The sequence below is a fragment of the Schistocerca gregaria genome, chromosome 2, assembly GCF_023897955.1.
Source record: "Schistocerca gregaria isolate iqSchGreg1 chromosome 2, iqSchGreg1.2, whole genome shotgun sequence".
NCBI classification, from domain to species: domain Eukaryota; kingdom Metazoa; phylum Arthropoda; class Insecta; order Orthoptera; family Acrididae; genus Schistocerca; species Schistocerca gregaria.
The window spans coordinates 870595787-870623519 of record NC_064921.1 but is presented as its reverse complement, the minus strand read 5'-3'; the positions used below and the strand labels follow the sequence as shown (position 1 = coordinate 870623519).

At 39.4% G+C, this 27733-nt stretch overlaps 1 protein-coding gene across 1 annotated transcript in view; it reads left to right on the top strand.

Moving 5' to 3' along the window:
- The window catches only part of LOC126336590 (sialin-like), a 141875-nt gene extending 114866 nt beyond the window's left edge, over positions 1-27009 (top strand). The window contains exons 8-10 of the mRNA XM_050000451.1: positions 10962-11117; positions 16342-16427; positions 26617-27009. Of these exons, the coding sequence (XP_049856408.1) occupies positions 10962-11117; positions 16342-16427; positions 26617-26853 (479 nt within the window). The 3' untranslated portion in view covers positions 26854-27009. The remainder of the gene's footprint in view (positions 1-10961; positions 11118-16341; positions 16428-26616) is intronic.
- The last annotated feature ends 724 nt before the right edge of the window (positions 27010-27733 follow it).

Sequence of the window (27733 nt, the reverse complement as noted above, 5' to 3'; positions counted from 1 at the left end):
ATGGTTCGGAGGAACCCTGACAGCAAACGCCACCATGTTGAATAATGCTTTTCATGTAGCCACAGGACGTCGTGTTACGACTCAAACTGTGCGCAATAGGCTGCATGACGCGCAACTTCACTCCCGACGTCCATGGCGAGGTCCATCTTTGCAACCACGACACCATGCTGCGCGGTATAGATGGGCCCAACAACATGTCGAATGGACCGCTCAGGGTTGGCATCACGTTCTCTTCACCGATGAGTGTCGCATATGCCTTCAACCAGACAACCGTCGGAGACGTGTTTGGAGGCAACATGGTCAGGCTGAACGCCTTAGGCACAGTGTCCAGCGAGTGTAGCAAGGTGGAGGTTCCCTGCTGTTTTGGGGTGGATTTATGTGGGGCTGACGTACGCCGCTGGCGGTCATGGAAGGCGCCGTAACGACTGTAAGATACGTGAATGTCATCCTCCGACCGATAGTGCAACCATATCGGCAGTATATTGGCGAGGCATTCGTCTTCATGGACGACAATTCGCGTCCCCATCGTGCACATCTTGTGAATGACTTCCTTCAGGATAAAGACATCGCTCGACTAGAGTGGCCAGCATTTTCTCCACACATGAACCTTATCGAACATGCCTAGGAGAGATTGAAAAGGGCTGTTTACGGACGACGTGACCCACCAACCACTCTGAAGAATCTACATCGAATGGCCGTCTAGGAGTGGGACAATCTGGACTAACAGTGCCTTGATGAACTTATGGATAGTATGCCACTACGAATACAGACATGCATCAATGCAAGAGCACATGCTAGTTGGTATTAGAGGTACCAGTATGTACAGCAATCTGGACCACCACCTCTGAAGATCTCGCTGTATGGTGATACATCATGCAATGTGTAGTTTTCATGAACAATAAAAAGGGCGGAAATGATCTTTATGTTGATCTATATTCCAATTTTATGTACAGGTTTCAGAACTCTCGTAACCGAGGCGATGCAAAACTTTTTTTGACACGTGTAGAATGGTTTGGGAAAATCATAGAAAAATCTGTAAATCCATAAGGTGAGGTTTGGTGCAACAATAGACAACGCGATACAGTATGGAATAATATTACTTTATTGCTCGAGTGGTACATAATAACAAGGCACATCTGTGCAAGTCAAAGTCATAAAACTTTCTAAGTACACGCAATCAGCACCAAAGACATACTGTTGTGGAACAAGTTCGATTGTCAGCAGGGTTTCATGACGTAGTGTCCCCACAGGGCCCCCTCTCCCCAAAGGTGGGAAGGTCATAGTTGTGGACCGATGATGGTGTGATAGGGTGGTATCCATGCAACGTGGCAGTGAGCAATATGTAGTGGACACTGAGGAGGTCAGCGTACAAGCTAGATGTGTCGGAGTTGTGGTGGTCTGGCATGAGATAATATTGTAGGTAATCTCGCAGTATTCTGGTGGATGTCGAGTCCAGCCATAGCGGGACTGTTGTGGAATGTTGATTGTCGAGGGCGTTCCCATGGGATCAGCTTGAGGGGAGTTATTCCCGTGATCCTCAATTGCAGAGGCGGAGGAGTGTGATGCTCTGGCGGCAGTGATTGCGAGGAAACCTTAGGGGTACAGTAGCAATATAAAGGCTGCCATGTACACATCACTGGGCAGTTCACATTAACGCATGGAATACCAGCTAATAAACTCGTTCTCAACGTCATGTTCGAGATGTTGACTTTCGACGACCTGGAACTTGAGCCGTTTGACGTCAAGGCTGTTGCGTCGTAAGTCTTTGACGTCGAGTTGTACTGTGAAGTCATCGAGGCTCTGGTGTGTCCAATTGAGTTGCTGTGTTGGGTGGTGGCGGTTGATGTGTCGCTATTGGATGGGTCGTTTTCAAATGTGAACGTGGGTTTTAGTCAGTTGATAGGTACCGTGCTGTGTCCTCTGATCAGCAGTATTTCGAACTAAAGTGTACCACTTTTTAAACCTTGCGTGGCCCTTTATAAGGGCGGCTGTAGGACGGGCCAAATCATAGCATAGTGAAGCACGACATGGTTGCAATCTGCGGGTGCCTTATGGATGAAAACTGGAGCGCTGTGAGGTAGTGTAGGTAGTATCTTGAGCTCCTGAATTGTGCAGTCTGCGTATATATATTCAAACATAATCCACAAGCCACCATACAGTGCGTGGTGCAGAATACACTGTACCACTACTAGTCACTCGCAAACAGAGCGTGGGAAAAACTACAGTCTCTATGCCTCCGTAGAAACCCTAACTTTTCGTATTTTCGTGGTCCTCACACGAAATGTACACTGTCAGTAGGAGAAACGACCTGCAGTCAGTTTCAAATGCCAATTCTTTAAATTACCTCAACAGTGTGTCTCGAAAAGAAAGTCGCCTTCCCTTCAAAGATTCCCATCTGAGCTCCTCAAGCATGTCCTTAGCGCTTGCATGTTGTTTGAACCTATGGGCTACAAATCTAGCAGCCACCTCTGAATTGCTTTGATGGCCTTCTTTAATCTGACCTAGTGCGGATCCCAAACACTTGAGCAGTATTCAAGAATGGGTACACTAGTGTTCTATATGCAGTCTCCTTTAGAGATGAACTTTCCTGAAATTCTCTCAATAAACTGAAGTCGACCATGCTCCTTCCCCACTTCGATCCCCATATGCTCATTCTATTTCACACTTACTCTTAGATATGTAATGGACATGACTGTGTCAAGCAGCACACTATTAGCGCTGTATTCGAACATCATTTGTTTGTTTTTCCAGCTCATGTGCATTAACATACTTTCTTTTGTTTACATTCAGAGCTATCTGCCATTCATCGTACCAACTAGAAATTTTGTCCAAGTCATTTTGTATCCTGCTACCGTCACTGAACTACGATACCTGCCCATACACCACAGCATCGTCAGCAAACAGCTGCGGATTGCTGCTCACATGTCCGCCAGACCAGTTATGTATATAGAAGGTAATAGCAGTCCATCACATGTCCCTGGGGCACTCCTGACAATATCTTTGTCTCTGACGAACACTCGCCGTCAAAGACAACATGCTGGGCTATAAAACGTAAGAAGTCATAGAACCACTCACATATATGTGAACCTATTCCCTGCGTTCGCACCTTCTACAACAGCCTGCAATGGGACAGCGTGTCAAAAGCTTTCCAGAAATGTAGAAATATGGAATCTGTGTTGCCCTTCATCCATAGTTCGCAGTATATCATGTAAGAAAAGGGCAAGCTGAGCTTCGCATGAGCGATGATTTCTAAAACTATGCTGATACTTTGACATAACATTCTCGTCTCAAGAAAATTTGTAATATTCGTACCGACAATGCATTCAAGGATTCTGCAGAAGAAAGATGTTAGGACATTGGTCTGTAATTTTGCGGGTCCATTCTTTTCTCCTTCTTATACAGGGTGTTACAAAAAGGAAACATGGAAAGTAAGCGTTTCCGGACACATGTCCACATAACATCATTTCTTTATTTGTGTGTGAGGAATGTTTCCTGAAAGTTTGGCCGTACCTTTTTGTAACACCCTGTACACAGGAGTAAACGGCGCTTTTTCCAGACACTTGGGACTTCGAAATAAGTGCAAGCTAGGTAAGGGGCCAATACTGTGGAGCAACATTTGAAAAACCGAATTGGGATTCCATCCGGATCTGGTGACTTATTTGTTTTCAACCCTATGACATGAATGCCAGTTGCTATATCGTCTCTACAGGAGTTGCTGCGATGGTCGAACAATGGTAGCTTTCAACGATTCTCCTGCATGAACGATTTCTTAAACGCGAAATTTAAAACTTCAGCTTTCCTTTTGCTTTCGTCTAGCGCCTTCCCAGCCTGGTGAACGAGTGACTGGATAGAAGCCTTAGATTTGCTTAGTGATTTTACGTAGGACTAGAATTACCTTCGGTTTTCGGCAAGACCTTTTGCTAATATATGACGATGGTAGTTGTATGCTTTAAGTAAGGATCTTTTTACAGAACCACGAATCTCTACTAACTTTTGCTTGTCGTCATCTGCAAGTTCTCTTTTGAACCAAGTCTGCAATAGCCTTCGCTTCCTCTGCACTTTCCGAATTTCGTTGTTAAACCATGGTAGGTATAATTACATCCTTATTCCACTTGTTCGGCACATACAGTACTTCTCCAGAGCAATCCATATAAACGTTGCCCATTATTCCTCTACGTCCATCATACTAAAACTAGCCTTCTTGAATGATTTATCAACTTCAGTAACAATCGTTGCTATGATGTCATCACGGCCATTAATCCCTGTTTTATACTGACGCCGTCAATGAAGTCAGGCCTGTCTGTAGCTACAACGTCTAAAATATCCCCATTGCTTGGGGGCCATCAAACTAGCTGCTCAAGACAGTTTTCGTAAAACGTGTTCAAAAGTACTTCGCAAAACTGTATATTCGTATCAGCTGCAATGAATGCATAGACGTTCCAGCCTGTATTCGGTAGATTAAAATCGTCTCTAACAAATATTGAATGGTTTAGGTATTTCCTCGCTCCTGAGCGTAGACTTTCTTTAAACGATTCTACAACTGTTATGGCCGAATCGGATGGCCGTAAACGTATCGTATAATTATCTTTAGTTCACCTAGACCTCCTACTCGTGTCTAGAAAACTACAATGATTCAGTTTCGACCTCGACAGACACGGTAGTTTTGTTGACAGCAGTGAACACTTCCCCTCCAGTGGCGTCCAGTATGAATTTTCGACAAACATTCCATGCTACTCTAAATATATTGACGGAAAAAGTTAAGTTTCTGTCTGTTCTCATTTCTGTTACTTCTCGTTAGTATGGTCTTTGTTCGATTTACTCTCAGTCCATTTTCTCTACTCTTAATTATTCGTACTATTCAGCAAATCCTGTAATTCATCTTCACTTTCACTGAGGATAGCAGCGTCATCAGCCTATCTTATCACTGGTATCCTTTTACCTTCAATTTTAATTCCACTCTTGAATCTTTCTTTTATTTCCCTCATTGGTTCTTTGATGTTCAGATTGAACAGTCCCGCTTTTAATCCGACTACTTCGTACTTGGTCTTCCACTCTTATTGTTCCCTCCTGGTTCTTGTATGTATTGTTTATTACCCGTCTTTCGCTATAGCCTGCCCTCATTTTTCTCAGTATTTCGAACATCTTAAAATATTTTACATTGTCGAATGCTTTTTCCAGATCGACAAATTCTATGAATGTGTTTTGAATTTTCTTCAGTCTTGCTTCCATTGTCAACCGCAACGTCACAATTGCCTCTCTGGTGCCTTTCACGTTGTTAAACTCAAATTGATTGTCATCTAACACACACTCAATTTTTTTCCACTCTTCTGTATATTATTCTTGTCAGCAGCTAGATGCATCAGCTGTTAAGGTAATTGTACGATAATTCTTGCACTTATCAGCTCATGCAGTTTTCGGAATTTTATGGGTGATGTTTTTCCGAAAGTCAGATGGTATATCACCAGACTCGTGCATTCTACACACCAACGTGAATAGTCGTTTTGTTGCCACTTCCTCCAACGATTTTAGAAATCCTGGTAGAATGTGATATATCCGTTCTGTCTTTATGTCTTCCAGAGATCTTTTAAATTCTGATTCGAATACTGGATCCCCTATCTCTTTCCTGTTGACTCCTGTTTCTTTTTCAATCACGTCATTAGACAAGTCCTCCCCTTCATAGACGCCTTCATTGTACTCTTTCTACTCATCCGCTCTTTCGTCTGCATTTGACAAAACAATCCTCATTACGCTCTTAATGTTGCAGCTATTGCTTTTAATTCCACTAAAAGCTGTTTTGACTTTTCTGTATGCTGAGTCAGTTCTAACAGTCATTTCTTTTTCGTTTTCTTCACATTTTTCTTGCAGCCATTTCGCCTTTGCTTCCCTGCATTTCCTATTTATTTCATTCCTAAGTAACTCGTTTTCCTGTATTTCAGGATTTCACCGAACATTTTCTTTTCTTGTACTTCCATCTTTCGTCGATAAACTGAAGTATTCCTTCTGCTACCCATGGTTTCTTTTCGGTTACCTTCTTCATTCCTTAATACCTCTGTATACCACTTCTTTGTGCACTGATGCTTTCTGACTAGTCTCTTAAAGTTCAGCCTACTTTCATCACACTTTCATCACTACTAAATTGTGATATGAGCTTTTATATGCTCCTGTCCAGTATCTGACTTCGGAATTTCTGCCTGACCATGATGTTGTCGTTGTGGTCTTCAGTCCTGAGACTGGTTTGATGCAGCTCTCCATGCTACTCTATCCTGTGCAAGCTTCTTCATCTCCCAGTATCTACTGCAACCTACATCCTTCTGAATCTCCTTAGTGTATTCATTTCTTGGCCTCCCTCTACGATTTTTACCCTCTACGCTGCCCTCCAATACTAAATTGGTGATCCCTTGATGCCTCAGAACATGTCCTACCAACCGATCCCTTATTCTAGTCAAGTTGTGGACCGTGATGTAATCTAACTGAAATCTTCCCATACATCCCGGCCTTTTTCAAGTATACCTCCTCCTTCTGCGGTTCTTGAACACAGTATTCGCTATTGCTTGCTGAAATTTATTGCAGAACTTGATTAGTCTTTTCCTTTCTGATTCCTAGTATATTTCTAAAATTTCGCGCGTGTTTTTCTGTTTAAGGCGTTTAATCTCGCGTTTTTGAAAGTGCGAATTCATTCAGTCTGTAGCGCAGTAATTGATCATTTGTTTTGTTTTGAAGACAAGCGTCCGTTCGTTTAGTAAGCCAGTCACTCAGGTCTCAGCTCTCGTCTGAAACACATCTACAGAGCCGCAAGTTAAGTGTTTATTTTTTCCTGCGTTTTCCTCGAGTATATTTCTTAATTATTGCGCAAGTTTTTTGTTTGAGAGTTTCTGTCCCACGTTTTTGTAAATGTAAAATCATTAAGTTTGTAGCAAGGAAGCTGCTCATATGTTTTGTTTTGAAGACGAGCGTCTGTTACTTTTGCAGGGCAGTCAATGAGGCTCCAATTCTAGGATAATATACGCCTGCGGCGCGGCAAGTTAAGCGTTTATCTTTTCCTGTATTTTCCTCGTATTATATTTCTTAAATTTCATGGGTGTTCTTCTGTTTGAGGAGTAAGCTCGTATTTTGTGATTGTAAATTCAGGCAGCCTATAGCGCAGGTTTCATTTCTTCTGAATAGCCATCTCGTTCAACCATCAACGTTCATTGGTGACACATCAGGAGGACAGCAAGTTGTATGTCTAGGAATCTGTTTGCTTTTATAGTTTACTTCTTTAGTTAGTCTTACTAGGATGGATAGGATGCGTGTACGCTGTGTGCAGGCACAAGAGGAGCTGGCCACAGTTCGCGAACAGCTGAATGCGCTTTTGGCTATGGTCAGTCACCTTTAGCAGCTGCCTCAGGGTCTACCAGTGGCGGAGAACCTGGCACGTCGCATTGGACTCCCCTTGTTTTGCCCACGGTTTGTGTCGCCGAGGGATCTCCTAGTGTACTCAACATGGTGGATCTGTCGGCACAGCAGAGTCAATTGGCAGATGATAAAACCTTTGCTTCGCTCGAGGCGGAGGGCCAAGTAGAGACTGGCAGCCTGTCCTCGCCCATTCACCCTGTGAGTGGAAATGTGGCCCCTCCTTCAGCGGGGTCCGAGAAGCACACGGAGAGAGGGGTTCACTAGTTATCGGGAGCTCCAACGTTATGCACTTTGTGGAATTACTGAGGTAGATAGCGTTCTCAACTGGAAACAAAGCCAATGTGCATTCGGTATATCTGTCGGGCGGCCTCTCCGAGATGATGAGGTGTCCTTGCCTGCTGCTATCGAGCGTGCTGGGTGCAGTTGTCTGCAAGTTGTGGTTCACGTCGGCACCAACGACACCTGTCACATAGGTCCTGAGGTGATCCTCAGTTCATACAGTTGGCTGGCGGAATGGTGAAGTCTGCTGGCGGGGTCAAGGAGAGCTCGCAATTTGCAACATCGTTCCCAAAGTTGGCCGGGGTCCTTTGGTTTACAGCCGAGTGGGTGGTCTAAGCCAAAGGGTTTGTCGAGTCTGTGACAGTCTTGGCTGGAGATGTGTAGACTTGCGTTATCGGTTTGGGATTTGTGGAACTACCATTGATAGATCAGGGGTGCACTACATAAAGGAAGCAGCTACTCAGGTACCAGAATAACTGTGGAGTGCACATGAGGGCTTTCTAGCTGGGCGGTAGTTTGAGGTACTCTGATGAAACTCTGATAACACTCGCCAGTCGATATGCAACAAGAGAAGGCAGACCGTGTTCAGAGTAAAGGCACTTCGAACGTCAAAATTTTATCAGTAAATTGCTGAAGTATTAGTAACAAAGTTAGCGAATTTTCCGCCTTCCAGGGACATTCTGGCGCTTGAATTATGCTTGAGACCAAGAGTAGGCTGAAACCCGAAGTGTAAAGATCTGAGATATTTAGCGAGTCTTGGAAAGTATGTCGGAAAAACAGATTAGATCCCATAGAAGAGGGAAAGTTCATTGTAGTTGACAAAAAATATTGTCTCTACTGAGGTCCAAGTTGTCTGTGACAGTAAAGTTATCTGGTCGCGTATAACACTTCTAGGTGATACCAAGTTAATTGTTGGATGTTTTTACCGACCACTTGATTCTGCTGTGACAATGCTAAAGCCATTATAAGAAAATCAACCTTCAGTAGCACGCAAATACCCAGATAATACAATACTAGATAGGGGCGGCTTTAACCGACCGAGTATAGACTTGAATGTCTATGGTTTCATTGCAGGGAGTACAGACAGACAATGGTGTAGTTTTGAACACGTTTTCTGAAAATTGTCTTGAGCAGCTAGTTCGACAGCCCACATGCAATGGAAGTATCTCAGACCTTGTAGCTACAAATAGACTGGACCTTATCGACAATTACAGTGTAGAAACGGGCATTAGCGATCATAATGTCATTATAGCAACTAGTTAAGAATGTTAAAAAATCAGATAGGAGGGCTGGGAGGTGTGTTTATGCCAGAAAGAGCAGATAAGCAGTTGTTAGCATCTCGCTCAGACAGTAAATCGACAGCACTTAGTTCCACTAAGATACACGTAGAGGGAATGTTTAAGCAGACTATACAACAAGGGCTGAAGAGTTATATGCCTACTAAGTGGATTAAGCACAAGAAAGACCCATCACGGTTTAATAACGAATTTCGTAAGGTGCTGGGGAAGCAGAGGCCGTTGCATTCTCGGTTCAAAAGAGAACGCGCAAAAGATGTATAATGAGAGGTTAGTAGAGATTCGCGCATCTGTGAAAAGATCTATGCCCCAAGCATACAACTATTACCTGTCACACTTAGCAAAAGATATATCAGAGATCCCGAGAGAATTCTGGTATGCAAAATAGCTAAGCGGGCCTAAAGCTAGTATCCAGTCACTTGTTGACCGGTCTGGTGTGGCGGCTGAAGATAGCAAAACGAAAACAGAAATTTTAAATTTCACGTTTAAGAAATCGTTCACGCAGGAAAATCGTACAAAGATATCATCGTTTGACCATCGAACTCACTTCCGTATGGACGACATAGCGATAAACATCCCTAGAAAAGAGAAACAACTAAATGAGTTGAAAATAAGTAAGCCACCAGGACTGGATGGAATCCCAGTTCGGTTTTTCAAAGAGTACTCTACAGCATTAGCCCCTAACTTAGTTTGCATTTATCGTGAATCTCTCGCCCAGCGCAAAGTCCCAAGCGACTGAAAAAAGGTGTCGGTGACTCCTGCATACGAGAAAGAATAAAGAAAGAGTCCGCGAAATTACAGACCAGTATCCCTTACATCGATTTGCTGCAGAATCCTTGAGCACATTGTTGGTTGGAATCCAATAAACTTTTTGAGACCGAAAATCTTATGTCCACGAAACGGCTTAGTTTTAGAAAGCTTCGCTCTTGAGAAATTCAGCTTGCCCTTTTCTCACTGCGAACTACGGATGAAACACAATTGGTAGATTTCACATTTCTAGACTTCTGGAAAGCGTTGGAAACGGTGCCCCATTGCAGGCTGTTAAGGAACGTACGAGTATATGGAATAGGTCGAAATATATGTAAACGGTTCGAAGACCTCTAAAGTTATAGAACACAGTATGGTTTGCTAGACGGCGAGTGTTCACCAGAGACAAGATTATCATCAGGAGTGCCCCAGGGAAGTATGATAGAACTGCTATTATCCTCTACATACACAAATAATTTAACGGACCAGGTGGGCAGTAACTGGCGATTTTTTGCTGTTGGTGCTGTGCTGTACAGTAACTTGTCGAATTTGAGTGACTGTAGGAGGGTACAATGACTTAGACAAAATTTCTAGTTGGTGTGATGAGTGGCAGCTAGATCTAAATGTAGAAAAACGTAAGTTAACGCTTATAAGTAAGAAAAACAAACCTGTATTGTTCGGATAGAGCATTAATTGTGTTCTGTTTGACACAGTCATATCGTTTAAATATATGGGCGTAACTGCAATTGACTTTCGTGGAGTTCGTAACGGATGCTGCGTTCACCGCCACCGCCTACCGTCATAGTATGAGCTCGAAAGATGGTCAAAAACTGACCGAAACTGGTAACCACAAAAAAAAAAGGTTTCTTCCGATCGAGACTGTTAAAGTTTATTTTAAGGTACTAAGAAAAATCGATGTTTTCCATAAGAAATGTTCTCAAAAATTACTCATCTCCTCTCATTCCTTGATATAGCAATTTCTGTTCATGAATGAAATGCATAAATAAAGACTTGTACACTATTTATCTCTGAATGAATAAATATTTCTTCGTACCTAGTTAACTTCAAACTGAATCAAACACACTTTGCTCATTTAAAATCTGTAAAAGTTTGCAATAGATGTATACTATCATTGACTGAACTTGATGTTAAATAGTAATTTATATTATACCTTACTAAGGTTTTTTTTATTAAACAGTGAGCTGTTCCTTTGTATTTACCTTCCTTATATTTCTCTGTTGCCAGTGAATACTCTGCAAGGCATCTTCATGCTGGGGTTGGCCTTCTCTGGCTGTAACTCGATAATGGCCACTATTTGTCTCACAGCAGCTCTTGCCATGAGTGGAGCTGAACCAAATGGTGCTTTAGCTACATACATTGACCTCAGTCCAAATTTCTCCAGTAAGTATACCATTTCAACATGACAATGTATTTAATTACTACAAATGTTATTCATTTATACATCATATTCTGTAGGTCCTATCATATGCAAAATGTTCATTACCTATATTTAAACTGGTTTATTCTTGTTTCTGCCTGCTCTAACAGTTAATGAAGAAAAATAGTAAGAAATCTGTTACTTAGTATATAATGCTGCATCCTCACGTATAACAACTGTTCATCTACTTCTTCTCTTCATGCACATTCTGCTCAGTTTTGGAACGTTAGCATTCACTTATTAGACCAGATTTCTGTCTTCAGACATCCTCATTGGTTGACCTGCTGTTGAAATTCCTGTAGACATACTGATGTATTTTAAGTCATGGCAGTCTTGTTGAATTAAACCTTTCTTACAACTCCCTTCCATGTAGTATATGGACCAAACACATAATTTTATGACATTCTGTAATGAAAATAATTTTCTGCTCTATATTATCAAAGGCTTTCTTCATTATAGAGGCAGTCATACAAGGAATACACAGCACTGCTTAAGTGATAAAAAAGATGTATTTTGAAGGTCCTCACCTCCACATTTTGCAGACAAAAGGGCTACATAAAGTATCTGACAATTCACTGTCTTAGCTTACCATTTAACTTATTATTACACAACATTATTCTTGCCCTTATGAAGATATAGGTTTCTAGTTAAATGCTAAGAATTTAACCTTATTGGTATAGATAAAAACACTGAAATCTCTTCCTCCAACATCGGTCTCATGAATGAGATCCTGAAGTATCACATTATGTGATAATACTGCCTGAAAATTTTGTAGTGTTTGTAAGAATGGCATTGGTCTGGATTTCCTAGCTGTTGTATGAAACGCCCTCTTTCTATTTTCTACTCAAGTAGAGGATGAACAGTATCTACCACTGCTTGTCTGATGTTTAAATGACTATAATGGTTATTGATGAAGTACAACAGTTATCCATTGGCTAGACATTAGTTTCTTTTTATTTTTCATATCCTGTGGTTTGTACCTGTAGTAGCTCATCTTTATGTAGTACATAGGCTTTTTTCTGTAAAAAATTTCAACCTAATCCTTTACATAACTAGATTATAAAAATTTTAATTTAAATATTTGATAAATCGAGCTGTCACATAAATACTATCTACTCAGAAGTAGGAAGCAGCAGTTATTAAATAGAAATGAAATCAGTTTATTTTAAAAACTTCATTATCTACCAGCATTGTTAACTCACAAGGGAGGCGTTTAAATTTTTATGGCTGCATAGTTTGCATCTTTTTGTGCAAGAGTAAGATAAGATGTGGGTAGTGGAGTTATATTTGTTATTAGTATTATTTTATGGATGCTACTCTCAATATCAAATTAGGCTTTATATCAAATTGTGCCTTATCTTTCACAACAAGTTTCATGAAAGAATAGAAGTTTTGTGATGCTTTGCTACCACCTACTTCTTGTACTTATTTGCCTCCACTAGACATTATCCTTAGACCACATATTGTGCATTGAATACTTCGCACTTGTGTGGAATTGTCACGTAACATCACTCCATATTATTTCGATGAGCAGGAGGAACAGAAAGTAAGCAAATTTTCTAAAGCTTTCATAACCAAAGTCAACAAGTACACACAGCTCAAATGTTGCTGAATTTAGTCTGTTGACAAGAACTATGATATGTGATTTCCAATCAAAGATCTAATCAATATGCAGGAATTCTGAACAATGAATTTTCTATATTCTCTCTGTTGCTGTGGTTCTATTAAGTTTGATTATGAATGATGCATCATCAGTGATGAGCACTATTTCTGCTTTATCAGTGTAAGATGGAAGGTCTTTCATAATAGCAAGAACAAGAGAGGTCACACAATTGAACCCTGTGGAATGTGCTCCCAGTTATAAGAAACTTCATCATGAGAGCTGCATGAGCTAACATAAACTCTTCCCTCCTATCAGTCAAATGTGAAGTGAACCACTGACTCATCTTAACACACTCTTGATAAAGAAGAGAAAACAGGAGGAAGACCAAAGCCATGAGTTGCAAGTGCAGAATTCCTAGCTACCATAAGTTGGGGAGACGGGGAAATGTCAATTATTTTCTACACACATTTTTCTTACTTTTCACTTTCAATTTATTGGCTACAAATGAATTACCCAGAAGAATATGTCATCAGGTAATAGAGAGAAAATTTATGTAAAATAATGTTTTTGTCTGCTTATGTGTGATGCCTGTTCTACTCAAAGAAGTAGTTGCAGATGCAGTTTCATTACTGGTTTCCCAGAGTACATTCATAGCCAAAGTTTCAGGTAGTATTTACTCTCACGTTTTCTTTGTTTTAAGTATTTTATTCCAATAACTTTCAGGAAACAACCTTTTGATGATAAAGCATCACTGAATGTAGTGAAGCATGTCACAGGGTACAGATTTCTACACCTACATCATACTCCGCCGGCCACCTAACGGTGTGTGGTGGAGGGTACTTCTGGTACCACTAATTGATTCCGCTTGCCCTGTTCCACTCACGAATGACGCATGGGAAGAATAATTGTAGGTAACTCTTTGCATTAGCTCTAATTTCCTGAATTTTCTCATCATCATCATTTCGTAGGATGTATATGGGATGAAGTAATATGTTGTGTGACTATTCCCAGAAATTTCAATAGTAAACCTCTCCATGATGCACAACGCCTCTCTTGTAGCGTCTGCCACAAGAGTTTGTTGAACATTTCTGTAACTCTTTCACACCGACTAAAGGATCCCGTGAGGATATCCACCGCTCTTTCTTGGATCTTCTCTATCTATTCTATCAGTCCTACCTGGTATGGGTCCCATATTGATGAATAATACTCAATAATCGGGCGAACATGGGCCTTCTAAGCCACTTCCTTCGTGAATGAGGCACACTTACTTAAGATTCTTCCTATGCCTGTCAGTCTGTCACCCACTTTTCCTACAATTTGTTTTGTATGGTCATTCCACTTAAGATCGCTCTGGACAGTTACTCCTTAGTATTTTACGGTAAACATTGCTTTTACCAATTTGCCCGCAGTAATATAGTAGTACTATGCATTTATTTATTCAAGTTCATCGTCAACTACCAACCCCTGCATCATTGATCAATCTCCTGCAAGTCGTCCTGCAAATCGATACTGTCTTCTGCCATTGCTACATTCTTATAGACACTGCATCAGCAGCAAACAATCTTCAGGAGCTTCTGACATTTTACCAGATCATTTACATACGTTGAAAACAAAAACGGTCCTATACGCCAGCCACAAATCTGCCCCATACTCGGTAAGCACGAATTTTATTCACTCAACATCAGTGTGGGACAGTGTCAAATATCTTCCTGAAGTCAAGGAACGCGGCATCAACCCTAATGCAGAATGCAGAATGTTGTTTATTTGTCTCATACTGTAGAGTTGCAAATCAAAGATTTTTTTACTGGAGACACATCAAATTAGTTGAAAAAAATGGGTTATAATAATTAACATATTTAAGCTAAATATGTAGGGATTACAATTACAAATAACATTAATTGGAACGATCACATAGATAATATTGTGTTTAGAGCAAATCAAAGACTGTGATTCATTGTCAGAACTGACATCAAAAAGGTACAAATAAGGGCAACTCGTTTTGTATTACCGCGAAATAGGGGAGAAAGCGGCACAGATAAGACACACGAATTGGGGTGGCAATCATTAAAACAAATTGTTAATATATTGTATAAATTGTATTGTAAGCTGCAATAAATTGTATTGCAAGCTTGTTCAACGAGTGGATCAAGCGATTCCAGAAAATAGTCAACTGATGTCACCATAGCTTTGAGCAGCATCCAGAAGCCTGTTGACAGTGTTCAACATAGCCGCCAACCATTTATGGAGAACAGTCAGTTCTCCTGGTGTTTGCTCATATCAGGCCCAGTCTTTATCCATATTGTACTGTGCAAATAATATGAATAAAATCGCAAAAATACAAACAAAGCAGTGAGGAGTGACTGAAAATGTGCAAACATACTCCCTGAGTAGAGAAAATTACCCAACTGTGACATTTCTGAAGTTGACAGTGCAAGCTGCTACATGAACACTGACTGACTGAACACAACTGCACAGAACACAGGCAGACAATATCTTAATAGTGATACCAAACTGAGAATATTTGACAATGACAATGAAAGATACATGCAAGAGAAACGTTGTACAGTTTCAGAGTATTTTCTATAGTCAATGCAGGCCTCAGTGCTTGGAGACAGTGAGAATTAATCTTTTGTGAATGTGTGCTATTACTGCTGAAGATGGACTTTGTCCTAAAGCTCAAATATTTCAACATTCTGTTTCACTGTCCCTGTCTGTGACTCAACGCCCCACTATGTGTTTAATAACAATTTATCTGTTCCAAATAGTTGTTCTTCCATCTAGAATTTTACACCAGTTTATTCTGCACTAGATCCTTCAATATTTATACAGACAGTTTGTTTACCGTCCAAAAGATAGAGTTTTGAAAGTTATAAAATGAAATGAAACACTAGTTTCTGTAAGTGTGATGTTCTACAAAATTTAAAGCCTTGCTTAGATCACATAATGTGAAAAGCCACTGTCCACGATCATTTTAAGGACATAATTAATTACAGAGTTTATAGCACCAACAGTTGATATTTATTTCTTAAAATACTATTATGCTTTATTAATTATTCCTAGACTTTAACCACAGATTATGTAAAATGATATATTCCAATATATTAGGAAATGTTGAATTTTGTCTGAAGCTTGAAGAAGACTCTTTATCTCCTCTTTACACATCAGAACTGTGTTAGACAGTTTAAGTATCTCAGTGCAATATTTTAAGTATTAAATGATACTATCAGTTACTTTATTATGTTGCAAAATATACCATGTATCACACTGTCTGGTGATTTTAAATTCTTTGCTAGATTTAGGATTAAACTAATTGAAAACTCAGAGACAGTAAATATATTCATACTATTTGATGATCTAAACTATTTTATTGTATCAGAGAGCTTCACAAACGATATTAATACTCTTACATACATGTTTTGTGAGTATTACCAGTTCACTGTCAAAACTGTTTGAAAAAGTATAAAACAGCAATTTTTGTTGAATAATTTATTCCGAATTTTGACAATTTGTCTCAAATCTTGTGTAAGTTTCCTTCTTGTAATTGAATTGTTCACTACTGACATTTTACGTTGTTCTTCCATCAGGTGTACTCATGGGCATTGGTAATATGGTTTGTGTGACTCCAGGATTTTTATCTGCTGCTCTTGTTGGTGTTTTGACATACAAAAATGTAAGTTATACCGTTCTTGCTAACGTTTGATAACTTCAGTTAGCTGATATTTAATGATACTATTGAAATTTTGCATTGTAGTAACCATGTGTCAATAGAGGAATCAGTACCCAGAAATATCTCACACAACTTTCTGGTCAAGGTAAATATGCTGACAATGGAAAATGAAATTTATGAGTCATAGAAATGAAATGTAATAGTGATGAGACAAAGTAAGTTTCACTTATTTTGAGCACAACACACATATTTTTCTGAAGACTTTGTTTAATGACAAGAGCTTTTACATGAGGTGACATTAATTTTAAACCTCTTAGTGGCCTTGCTGTGACAGGAATTTAATACTGTTGTATGTGAAAGTCAATGGACAACAGATGAAATTGATAATGGTGCCTTGTAGTGACTATATTCACTGATGTTAAGCTACTAATATTAAAGTTGTAAACTTCATCTGGGGTTCTGGAAAATTACTGACAAACTACTACAAGATGTTGTTGTTGTTGTTGTTGATCTTCATTCCAAAGACTGCTCTGATCAGCTCTCCATGCTACTCTATCCTGTGCAAGCCTCTCCATTTCCAAGTAACTGCTGCAGCTTACATTCTTCTGAATCTGCTTAGTGTATTCATCACTTGGTCTCCCTGTACGATTTTTACCCTCCACGTTTCCCTCCAATACTAAATTCGTGATCCCTTGCTGCATCAGAACGTGTCCTACCAACTGATGCCTTCTTCTAGTCACGTCGTGGTACAAGTTTCTCTTCTCCCTTAGTCTAATCAGTACCTCCTCATTAGTTATATGATCTACCCACCTAATCTTCAGCATTATTCTGTGACATCACATTTCAAAAGCTTTTTTTTTCTTGTAGTGTAATCTATTTATCGTCCATGTTTCACTTCCATACATGGCTGCATTCAATTCAAATACTTTCAAGAAAGACTTCCTCATATTTAAACCTATACTCGATGTTAACAAATTTTCTTTTCTTCAGAAACGCTTTCCTTGCCATCTCCGGTCTACATTTTATATCCTCTCTAATTCGACCCTCATAAGTTATTTTGCTACCCAAATAGCAAATTTTATCCACTACTTTAAGTATCTAATTCCCTCAGCATCACTTGACTTAATACGATTATATTCCATTATCCTCGTTTTGCTTTTGTTGATGTTCATCTTATATCCTCCTTTCCAGATACTGTCCATTTTATTCTACTGCTCTTAAAAGTCCTTTGCTGTCTCTGAACGATTTACAATGTCACTGACAAATATTCCATCACCCTGGTTTTTACGTAATTCCTGGTCCAAATTTTTCTTTTTTTTCCCTTTATTGCTTGCTCAATATATATATTAAATGATATCAGAGTTAGGGTACAACCCTTTCTCACTCCCTTCTCACCCACTGCTTCCCTTTCATGTCCCACGACTATTATAACTGCCATCTGGTTTCTGTACAAACTGTAAATAACCTTTCACTCCCTGTATTTTACCACTGCCACATTCGAAGTTTGAACGTGAATATTCCAGTCAACATTGTCAAAAGCTTTCTCTTAGTCTACAATTGCTATAAACGTAGGTTTGCCTTTCCTTAACCTATTTTCTATGTTAAATCATAGGGTCAGACTTTCCTCGCATGTTCCTACAATTCTACAGAATCAAAACTGATCTTTCCCGAGGTCAGCTTCTACCAGTTTTTCCATTCATGTGTAAAATATTCATGTTAGTATTTTGCAACCATGACTTATTAAATTGATAGTTCGGCAGTTTCCAAACCTGTCAGCACCTGCTGTCTTTGGAATTGATACGAAGTAAAAATATGTAAATCTGTGGCAGTGATCTTTCCATATTTGGATTCATAATATTTACCCGAGTTAGTTGCAGTGCACGTCATTAGAGAGCAGTAGTATCAGAGCTTGTCATTCATGGTAACTAATGTAAGTCTTCAACAACATAGATTTTATTAAGCACAAATTATTTACTAATAAATCACAGAAAGTAATAGTTCCTGACACTTCTGGAAATACACTTAACAATAAACTTCTGAAGCTGGCTACCTCGTGGCCAACACAGTATTCTGGAAGTGTGTTGAATAGTTCACATATGACAACAGGAGAGCTCGGCATGTAGGTTCAGCGAAGAAGAACTGTAAAATGAGCCACACTCTCAGTGCACCCATGTGTTGCCATTTTGTTCACTGAAAACACAGTTATTGGGAGAACAGTGAATGAAGACAGTACCACATTAGGCACAGGTGGAAGTCCATGTGCTAGCCAAATGCCAATGGGGGAAACAATGAAGCATGAATTAACAGTCCAGCATACAGAGTCAACACGAGTGGATACATCAGGGGGCTTGTTGTAAACAACGGCTGGTTGTGACAAGTGAAATTATGATGGTCCACAGCAGCACTTTAAACTGCCGCAGCTGTTTTTCAGTGAGATATGGCACCAGCAAATGTACCCTTCTGCACTGCACCTAGCTCCTGACACTTCTGGAAATACACTTAACAATAAACTTCTGAAGCTGGCTACCTCGTGGCCAACACAGTATTCTGGAAGTGTGTTGAATAGTTCACATATGACAACAGGAGAGCTCGGCATGTAGGTTCAGCGAAGAAGAACTGTAAAATGAGCCACACTCTCAGTGCACCCATGTGTTGCCATTTTGTTCACTGAAAACACAGTTATTGGGAGAACAGTGAATGAAGACAGTACCACATTAGGCACAGGTGGAAGTCCATGTGCTAGCCAAATGCCAATGGGGGAAACAATGAAGCATGAATTAACAGTCCAGCATACAGAGTCAACACGAGTGGATACATCAGGGGGCTTGTTGTAAACAACGGCTGGTTGTGACAAGTGAGATTATGATGGTCCACAGCAGCACTTTAAACTGCCGCAGCTGTTTTTCAGTGAGATATGGCACCAGCAAATGTACCCTTCTGCACTGCACCTAGCGATCTCACCGAATGTCTGCATACTTAAATCAACAAATCTATTAAGGCATCCAGTGGGATTACAAGAGAAGCCATATGTGTATTTTGCATCTTGAATTCACTAAATGTGATATAATCGTAATGAAAAGTTCAACGAAAATTTCAGGACAGGTCCAAAACAATTCGTTTAATTGGTTACTTGTTTACAGTGAAACAGTTAGGTTGTCTGAGCAGTTCAACATGAACAAGACATTGAAAAAGGAGCCTAACGAATCAACAAAATGCATGGATCATGAGCTTCTGACTTGATGTGTTCTACATGAACACCTTAATGGCAAATTTTAGCAATATAGTATTAGACACACTTACAGTTTCGCCTGACTTGTCCTCTTAAGTTCTGCATAGCCAGTTGACCCTAATCACTATGACTTTTCCTATGGAGTTACATGAAAGGCTGTGGGTTCATTGCTTTAATGCTAATGGATTTTTTGTGGGGAGGGATCATCAAACACATAAATGATATTCACTGTGATCCTAGCTGATATCTTACAGCAGGTGTAAGAATATTTGATTGGTTTGTAGCACCAAATAGGGGAGCCACTCTGAACACCTGTGTAAATTGCTAAAAACTTGCAGCAATAATTTATCTACAGATATTTGCGTATTGTTTTTCTTCATCTTGGAACATTAATATTTTAAAATCCCTGAGGCTCTATAAAAACATTGTATTGGGTCAATGTTGATAGTAAGGACAGTCTGGAGAGGCTTAGTTTGAGTACAAATAATGAAAGGAGTTAAAAGAACCACACACCTCAAACTTGCTGTCGAACAGTGACAATATACAGCATGCAAGTTAGTGTGTGTGTGTTTGTGTGTGTGTGTGTGTGTGTGTGTGTGTGTGTGTGAGAGAGAGAGAGAGAGAGAGAGAGAGAGAGAGAGTATGTGTGTGTGCTAAACAAAGGTAAATCCAGGATAGAATAACGAAAAAGTGTGTGAGTTCTGTTATTTCTAATTTAGGAACTAATAAAGAAAACCAGAAAAGAAACGTATTTATAGCGCTAGCCGAGATTATAGAGTAAGGTTTGTCTAAGAGATCAAAAATATGCCAGGTTTCGTTTTGGATGACTACTTCATTCCAAACATTTCTCTGTCATATTTCCATACCTTTTCAATGTTTTGCAGTAAATAGTGAACTAAACGCAAACTGTATAAGTTAGCGATAGATGATCCACAATTTTCTCCATATACTGTGGCCAGTAATCAATAATATCTAAGTATTTAGTTTGAGGTTGAAGTCATTTTTTGTTAGCTCTTCTTTTTAAAGTTGTTGTGATTGTGTAAAATTCTGTACAGATATGTAGAATTGTGTGTTGATAGGCAGTTTTTGCCTGTGTACATCAAGTGTTAAGCAACAAGAGGAAAATGAAAGTGATGAGTAATCACACTCCCCCTCCACCCTTAAAGCCACAATGTGAATATACATGTACATGGATAATCCTTCCGTGCAGCTTGAGATCTGTGGATGTTACATCTGTTATTAACTGGTATTCTACCTATTACCTTACCCTGAACTCAAATTGAACAACTAAACCACACTCACAACCATCACTTCAACTACCTTCAGTTGTAATATGAGATCAAAAATATGATGCTGAAATTCATTTTCATAACTCCCAGACCAGGATTCTGCTGACCACATAACCTAAATATTGTTTTCTTTTTATTATATCACTGTATTTTCCAAATCCCTGCCACAAGGCATACATACAAGTCGAAGACAATATGAGAAACCTGTTCCATATATATGCTAACTATCTGTAAATCCATCATATTTATGATCACAGTCTATCCCAATAGGCAATAATGGAGGGAGTCATGTCATTCACCATTTTCACTACAATCACTTAGCTTCTCTTATACCGTCATGATGACTAACCAATTGACCACTCATGTAATGGCCACCATCAAACTATGATCAGACTGGAGTTCTATCATTTTTTTTTTTTTTGCAGATTGATGTTTTACACAGCTCTGATATCATTTTCTCCATCTGCACTAACCGTATGTTAAATAGTTACTTGCACTTATTTCACTTGGTACAAGGGGTGTGTAGAACATACATATGCTTGCATCCATTTGAGCTAGAATTAATACTTCGATTTTGCTTTCTTAATTATTATACTATACGAATATAGAAGGTTGGTAGTATTGTAGTGCATTATGCAATTCCTTTTAGAAAAATTGTTCAATGTTTCACACTATACAAGGACTTTTTTGCAGCAGCTAACCTCTTTCGAATCTTTTCTGATTATATGAATACGTTATAGTGAATTATGTGTTTCTCTCCTTTGAATCTTCTGTCATTTCGAAAAGTATGATTTGGCAATGTCATTAAATTATTGTTTCTTAGTGAACATTATTGAAACATAGTAGTCAATCATATTCTGGTTAGTAATTCTCGTGTTATCGATAATGCACACAAGATGAACACATTAGAGAAAGTAGCTGTTGCTTATCTGAGTGACAGTTCTCTGCTAGAAAACGTACTTCTTACAGCATGATCTATGTTGTTTTTGGCCATTGTCAACTTTTACATATTCATGTATCACAAAGTAGAATTAAAACATTCACTTTATTCTACAAAATATTTGAATTCTGTATGAAACAGAAGTAAACAGGATCTGTAAGCTGTGCAAAGACTATTGTTTAAGGGAAATATATAATCAAGCACATTCTAAATTAAAGGGATAGACTAAATAATTTATATTAGCCCTTTCTGTCACAAATTATTTACTTCCTGAAAAAAAAATCGTGGGTTTGCTATCCAGTTCTTCGAATTAAACTATGATTTTTCAGATGTATAAAATATTCTGAAGTACTCCCCAAGGAGAGATAGAACTAGTATCCAAATGAGAACATTGTGTTCAAGTGGTTGCAGTATAAGGCGAAAAGTCAAAGTATTTTGTTTGATTTTATTTCATCAAAATACGCAGATTACACAAAGCTTACTTCATGATTATATACATAAACTATGATTTTACACTAGTGAAGAATGATAGTCAAATAATTTTTTTCTATCCAAACATAAGTGAATGTTAAATTTTGCACAATAAAATTTGTGTTTTGCTTTTGCAACCTGGTTTCTAGCACCTGTCAAATGATTTTTTTGTTACTGACCGCTGGAAGATGCCAGTTGTCCAAACGAACTTCAGCGTGTGGACGAACTCCCACGTTGGTTCATTTTGAAGAACTTCGATTGTCACTAGTGGGACACCCCCTTTTCCTGGCAGCTGGTTTATCTATTTTTGTCAGTACTTTGGCCACATTTGCCTTAAAGTGAAGCAAATCATGGGTCTTATTTTTAGAAACACCTATTACTGATGCTTTTTGTTTCTACTCAATTCATGCATTTACACATGCAATAGCAACTCCATGAGCAAACATGCGTCCACTTTCAGGTTGCAAAACCGGCTACAAACCATCGAAAATGGCAGTCGAAAATCATGTTCGGTTTCAAAAGCAGCTAACTGCATGTTGTTCTCGAGAGAGAAGCCTGCTAAATACCCAACAGGCGTGGCGCCCTGCCACGTCCGGATACAAAACATGTGAGCAGATATCAGACTTACCGATCTGGACATTCAAAGCTACCTTTCTGTCTGTTACGATTAGAATGGATATTTTTCTTATTCAGCTTTAGGTTGGCAGCGTTGTAACAAATTCGTACGCAACAATAACATTCTTGCTGCCAGTGCATTGTCGTTCGAATGGGACAAGTTTTTCGTGATTATCTCAGTGTCACTTATCATGCAGTTAGCGGGCTTTGCGTCTTGGCTACTCAGCTTGCAATATACTGTATGATATAAAACGTCTAACATTACCTCCATCACTCTTGTTGAAAATTATAGCCAGGCTAATCGGATACATTGTTATTTTCAGATGAATTAAGTATCTCTATAGCTTCTTGTTCTGTAAGTGGCCTTCGTCTGTCTTGGACACAGGGCATTGTGAAATCACCATAAGATGACTAAAAAAGACAACGAAATGATTTCCTAAATTTCTCTGCTATTACAACCTTTCAATCACAATGTTCACATTTGGAGATATGTATAACGTTATACATATGTCACTTACCTTCCGTTCTGAAAGACACCTTTGGTTTTCACCTTCAAGAAACTACCTTCCTATGGACAAATAATTTTTTTTACCTAAATTCATAAGATATTAACCGGCTGTGGGAGGTGCAAAGATTATTGGGAAGCATCCATGTGACTGTGCACATTAAGTTTCGTTTTGTGGGGCGACAGATTGACAGCAGATGTCGACACTGTTCTCAAATAAATTCCCTGCTTGTGAAAATATGAGCACAACAATTAAAAATGGTAAAATTTTATGAATTTTAATACACTAAGCATTTATTTAGGATGTTCTTATGTGAGGACGCCATGACCGAAAGGGTTAGAATGCATATAGGTTGCACTACATATGTTAGATGTTAAATTTAAAGCCACTATTACATGACACACTTATCATACACAAGTCTACATCACAGCCCAAACAAAGAAGTCTGGAACTGCCAGTTTTTTCTTTAAGTGCGGCGTGCAATACCGGCTTAGTTCGGTTTAAATTCAGTTTTCAACACTGTATCATACCCATTACACGAGGGGCCTTCAGTGAGTAATGCGACACTTTTTTTTTCTCGGTCAATCTCGGGTGAAAGAACGCGGAATTCGTTGTGGGATACCGTGAAATATTCCCGCTCCAGCTCCTACAGCCTCATATAGGTCAGATAGATGGTGGCGCTGTATGTAGCCTTCAAACTGGCGTCTGTAACATGTACATGTTATCATCGCAACAAGGCAGTGGTGTGTGCCGGCCGGCTGTACAGAGCTGTTACTGCTCAAGTGTAGGAATGTGTGGATATTCTTATTCGAGGTGATCGACACATCACAGTCAAACCTTGCTGCACAATTGGACGTCTCTGTTGGTAGTACTGACACACTCGTCCACCAGTTTGGGTACTTAAAGATGTGTGCACAATGTCTTCCTCACTGCCTAACAGAAGACCATAGAGAGCAATGAAGGACGATGAGTAAAGTGTAGCTTGTGACTTACGAGGCTCATTGTGACAATTTTTCTCGAAAATCGGCGCAGGCGATGAAACAGGGGTTCATCACTTCGAACCAGAAGCAAAACGCCATTTCATGGAATTCGCCACACCACCTCTCCTCTGAAGAAAACGTTCAAAGCTGCACCACCAGCTGGCGAAGTCACAGCGACCGTCTTCTGGGACTCTGAAGGGGTTCGTCTGTTTAACGACCTCCCACATGGTGCAATGATCAACTCCAAAGTGCATTGTGCTACCTTCAGGAAATTGAAAAAAAAAAAAACAATTTCAGCAGGTTCTAGAATGGGTCGTTCGCGAACTAACGGGTCCAAAGGAATGGTTCACCAAGATGAACGGAGCGAGAGAGGAAAGAAGTCTAAGGAACGGTCTTTCATAGTTCACTTCGGTCACGGCTTTCTACTTATAGTTCTCAGGAACGGGAAACAGTCGGTCTCGTTCCCACAACGGCACGTCGGTCAGTCTCGTTCCAGCCTCAGTCCCGTTACCTCGTGTCGGTCTCGGTCTAGTTCGGCCGGACTCGTCCTTCTTCGCGTGGAGACTCGTTGCAGTTCCACTGCTGACTTCTCATAGTTCAATATCGACTTGTTATTGTTCATTTCGTTCGCTTCGCACGTCCATTCTAGATCTGTTTCAAACCTTTTTGGAACTCTGAACTTCTGGTTCTTTTCGTATTCTATTCAGCGTCCACGACCGGTTATTAAAATTATTTTATAATTACGTAAATTACATAAAAATACGTGGTATGTACTACATACATATTTTCAGGTAACAAAACGGCGTATCAGCTTATTTCACTATTTCGATAAACAGCAGAAGAAATACTTGTAAGAAGGTAAGATTTTTTGTTATTACACATGCGAAGGACGTCGGCCATTTCCCGTCTTTTTTTTGAGACAAGGTAAAAGAGCATGTTCATTGTTATGGAAGGCAGACCGACTTACAACCGAATGAAGTCCGCGCTTCATAATCGAGTGTATGGTGTCACATTTTGTAAAGAGAATATGATAACTCCTACAATATTATTTCAGTGGCACAGGGTGGGGCACGAAAAATCGGCACCGAGTACTAGACTGCTCATTGTCGCTTACCACTCATCATCTATTGTTTCGAAGTTGTTTGCATTATCTTATTTATTATTTCTTCACTACCTAATTATTACATGTTTATCTATTCTACTCGTAGCGGTCAACAAAGCGTCCGTAATTGGCGAGCAGTCTGTACGCGGGCCGGTTTCACATGCGTCACCTTATATTATTTCACTGCTATCAGCCACGTAACGCTACAGTTGGCTAAACGAGATGTTCCACAGAATCACGAAAATTACAAATGTGTGAGAATCCTGTTATGAATAAAAACTCTGTACTCCAGGGGGGAGGCAAGTGCCTCCTTTTGGCGCCTTCCATCTTCAGTCGCCTATGCTACTAATTTACAGTTTTTCACAAGAACCATGTACCAAGCACAATGAACGGTGAACGAGTAAAAATGAACGGTTCCCAAAAAAATAGCGATCACCAGTGATTTAGTTCCCAGGGATGAACGAGTTTGCCCATCTCTAGCTGGTTCGTCACCTCAAAAATGCAAATGAGCTTCTCCTCTTACATGATAATGCAGAGCCTCATGCAAGTCTGCTCACCTGAGAGGAGCTCACGAAACTTCATTAGACTGTTCTTGCTCATACTCCCAACGGCGTGAATTTTGCAACTTCCAACTTCCATCAGCTTGGCCCAATGAAGGATGCACACTGTGGGAAGCAGTATGTGAATGATGAGGGGATTATTGATGTTGCAATACACTGGCTCTGACGTCCACCAGTAAAGTGGTAGCGTTTGGGCATACAGACCCTCCTAGGGTATGCATAAGGCCATCACATTGAACAGAGATCTTGTTGAAAAATAGGATTTTGTAGCCAAAAGAGCGAGAAATAGTATGGTGTATTGGATCCTAAATGAAACCACCTGCTCTCAGAAAGAAATCTGTTGCATTGTTTATTGAACATCTCTTATATATATTACGATGATTTTTTTAAAGTACCAGTATCTCTCCAATATTGGTGATGTTTAGTCTCCTGCAAGGACGTGCATTAAGACATTTATCAGGAATAAATATTTTGCTAACATGAACAACAATTTGTTGCAGCAATCATCTGACCAGTGGAAGAAAGTTTTCCTTATATCAGCAGGCATCCTTTTAGTTCCTGGTTTGATACACATTCTCACATCATCGTCCAAAGTACAAGAGTGGAATTTCCCAAAGTCTATGGCCAAAGAAATGAAAGAAGGTGTCTCTGAAAAGGATGTGGAAGCTCAGCAACGTCTCACATCAGACCATGAAACTGAAGATCATCAGGATAAAGAAGAAGAAACGAAATCATAGACTGTGAAAACGAGCTACAAATCCACGTTCAGAAACAAAAGATTATTGAGTAAGACTGTTAATTTTTATATACTTACACCTGAGAAGTTTAACTAATACCATTTGTACTGAGCTTCCTTTTGGAAAGAAATATACCACCAAGATAAGCTTTGTAAATGTCTGTTTTATTCATCCTACCTTGTCTTTCAGATTTCTAGTTACAATAGCTAGGATCTATACTCGGCTTTGCTTCTTTTCCTGCTATTATGCTTCCCAAAAAACTTGATCACACAATCCATTATCTGACCACACGTTACACGAATTTACAAACTAATGTAAATTAATTTCCCCTGTAAAACTTATTTATTCAAATTATGCAATTCACTGTTCTGAACGTTTTGTATTAATTAGTCTTGGTGGAAACGACCTATTTCAAAGGTTCTGTATTTCAATATTTTCGATCTAGAAGTCATCCATAAAAACCTAGTGAGCTAACAAATCGGTTCAGAAAATTTCGTAATCACTTAACAGCAGATAATTTTTTTCTCATTTCGAATACATGTTTGTTTTATCTCAAACCTAATTAATTCATAAGATATAATTAATTAAGGGTTGCAACCAGCCCAAACCTTTAGCTTACACTGTGAGCAAACCACTAAGTTTCTGGAATACGTGAAGATACTATTGATGGGCGAAACTTTCTGAAAATAACAAATGTGCAACTGCCATAATTAAGAATTGTGTAATTTTTAGTATTAAAATTGTAATGATGAATATGGATGCCACACCTAAAAGTCAGTGATTCCCATAGTGTAAGCGTAAATTGCTTCTGTATATTGTAATAATTACTGTTCACATCAGTAATTTGGTAAACGAAGTCTGACAGTCATTGTTATATCTA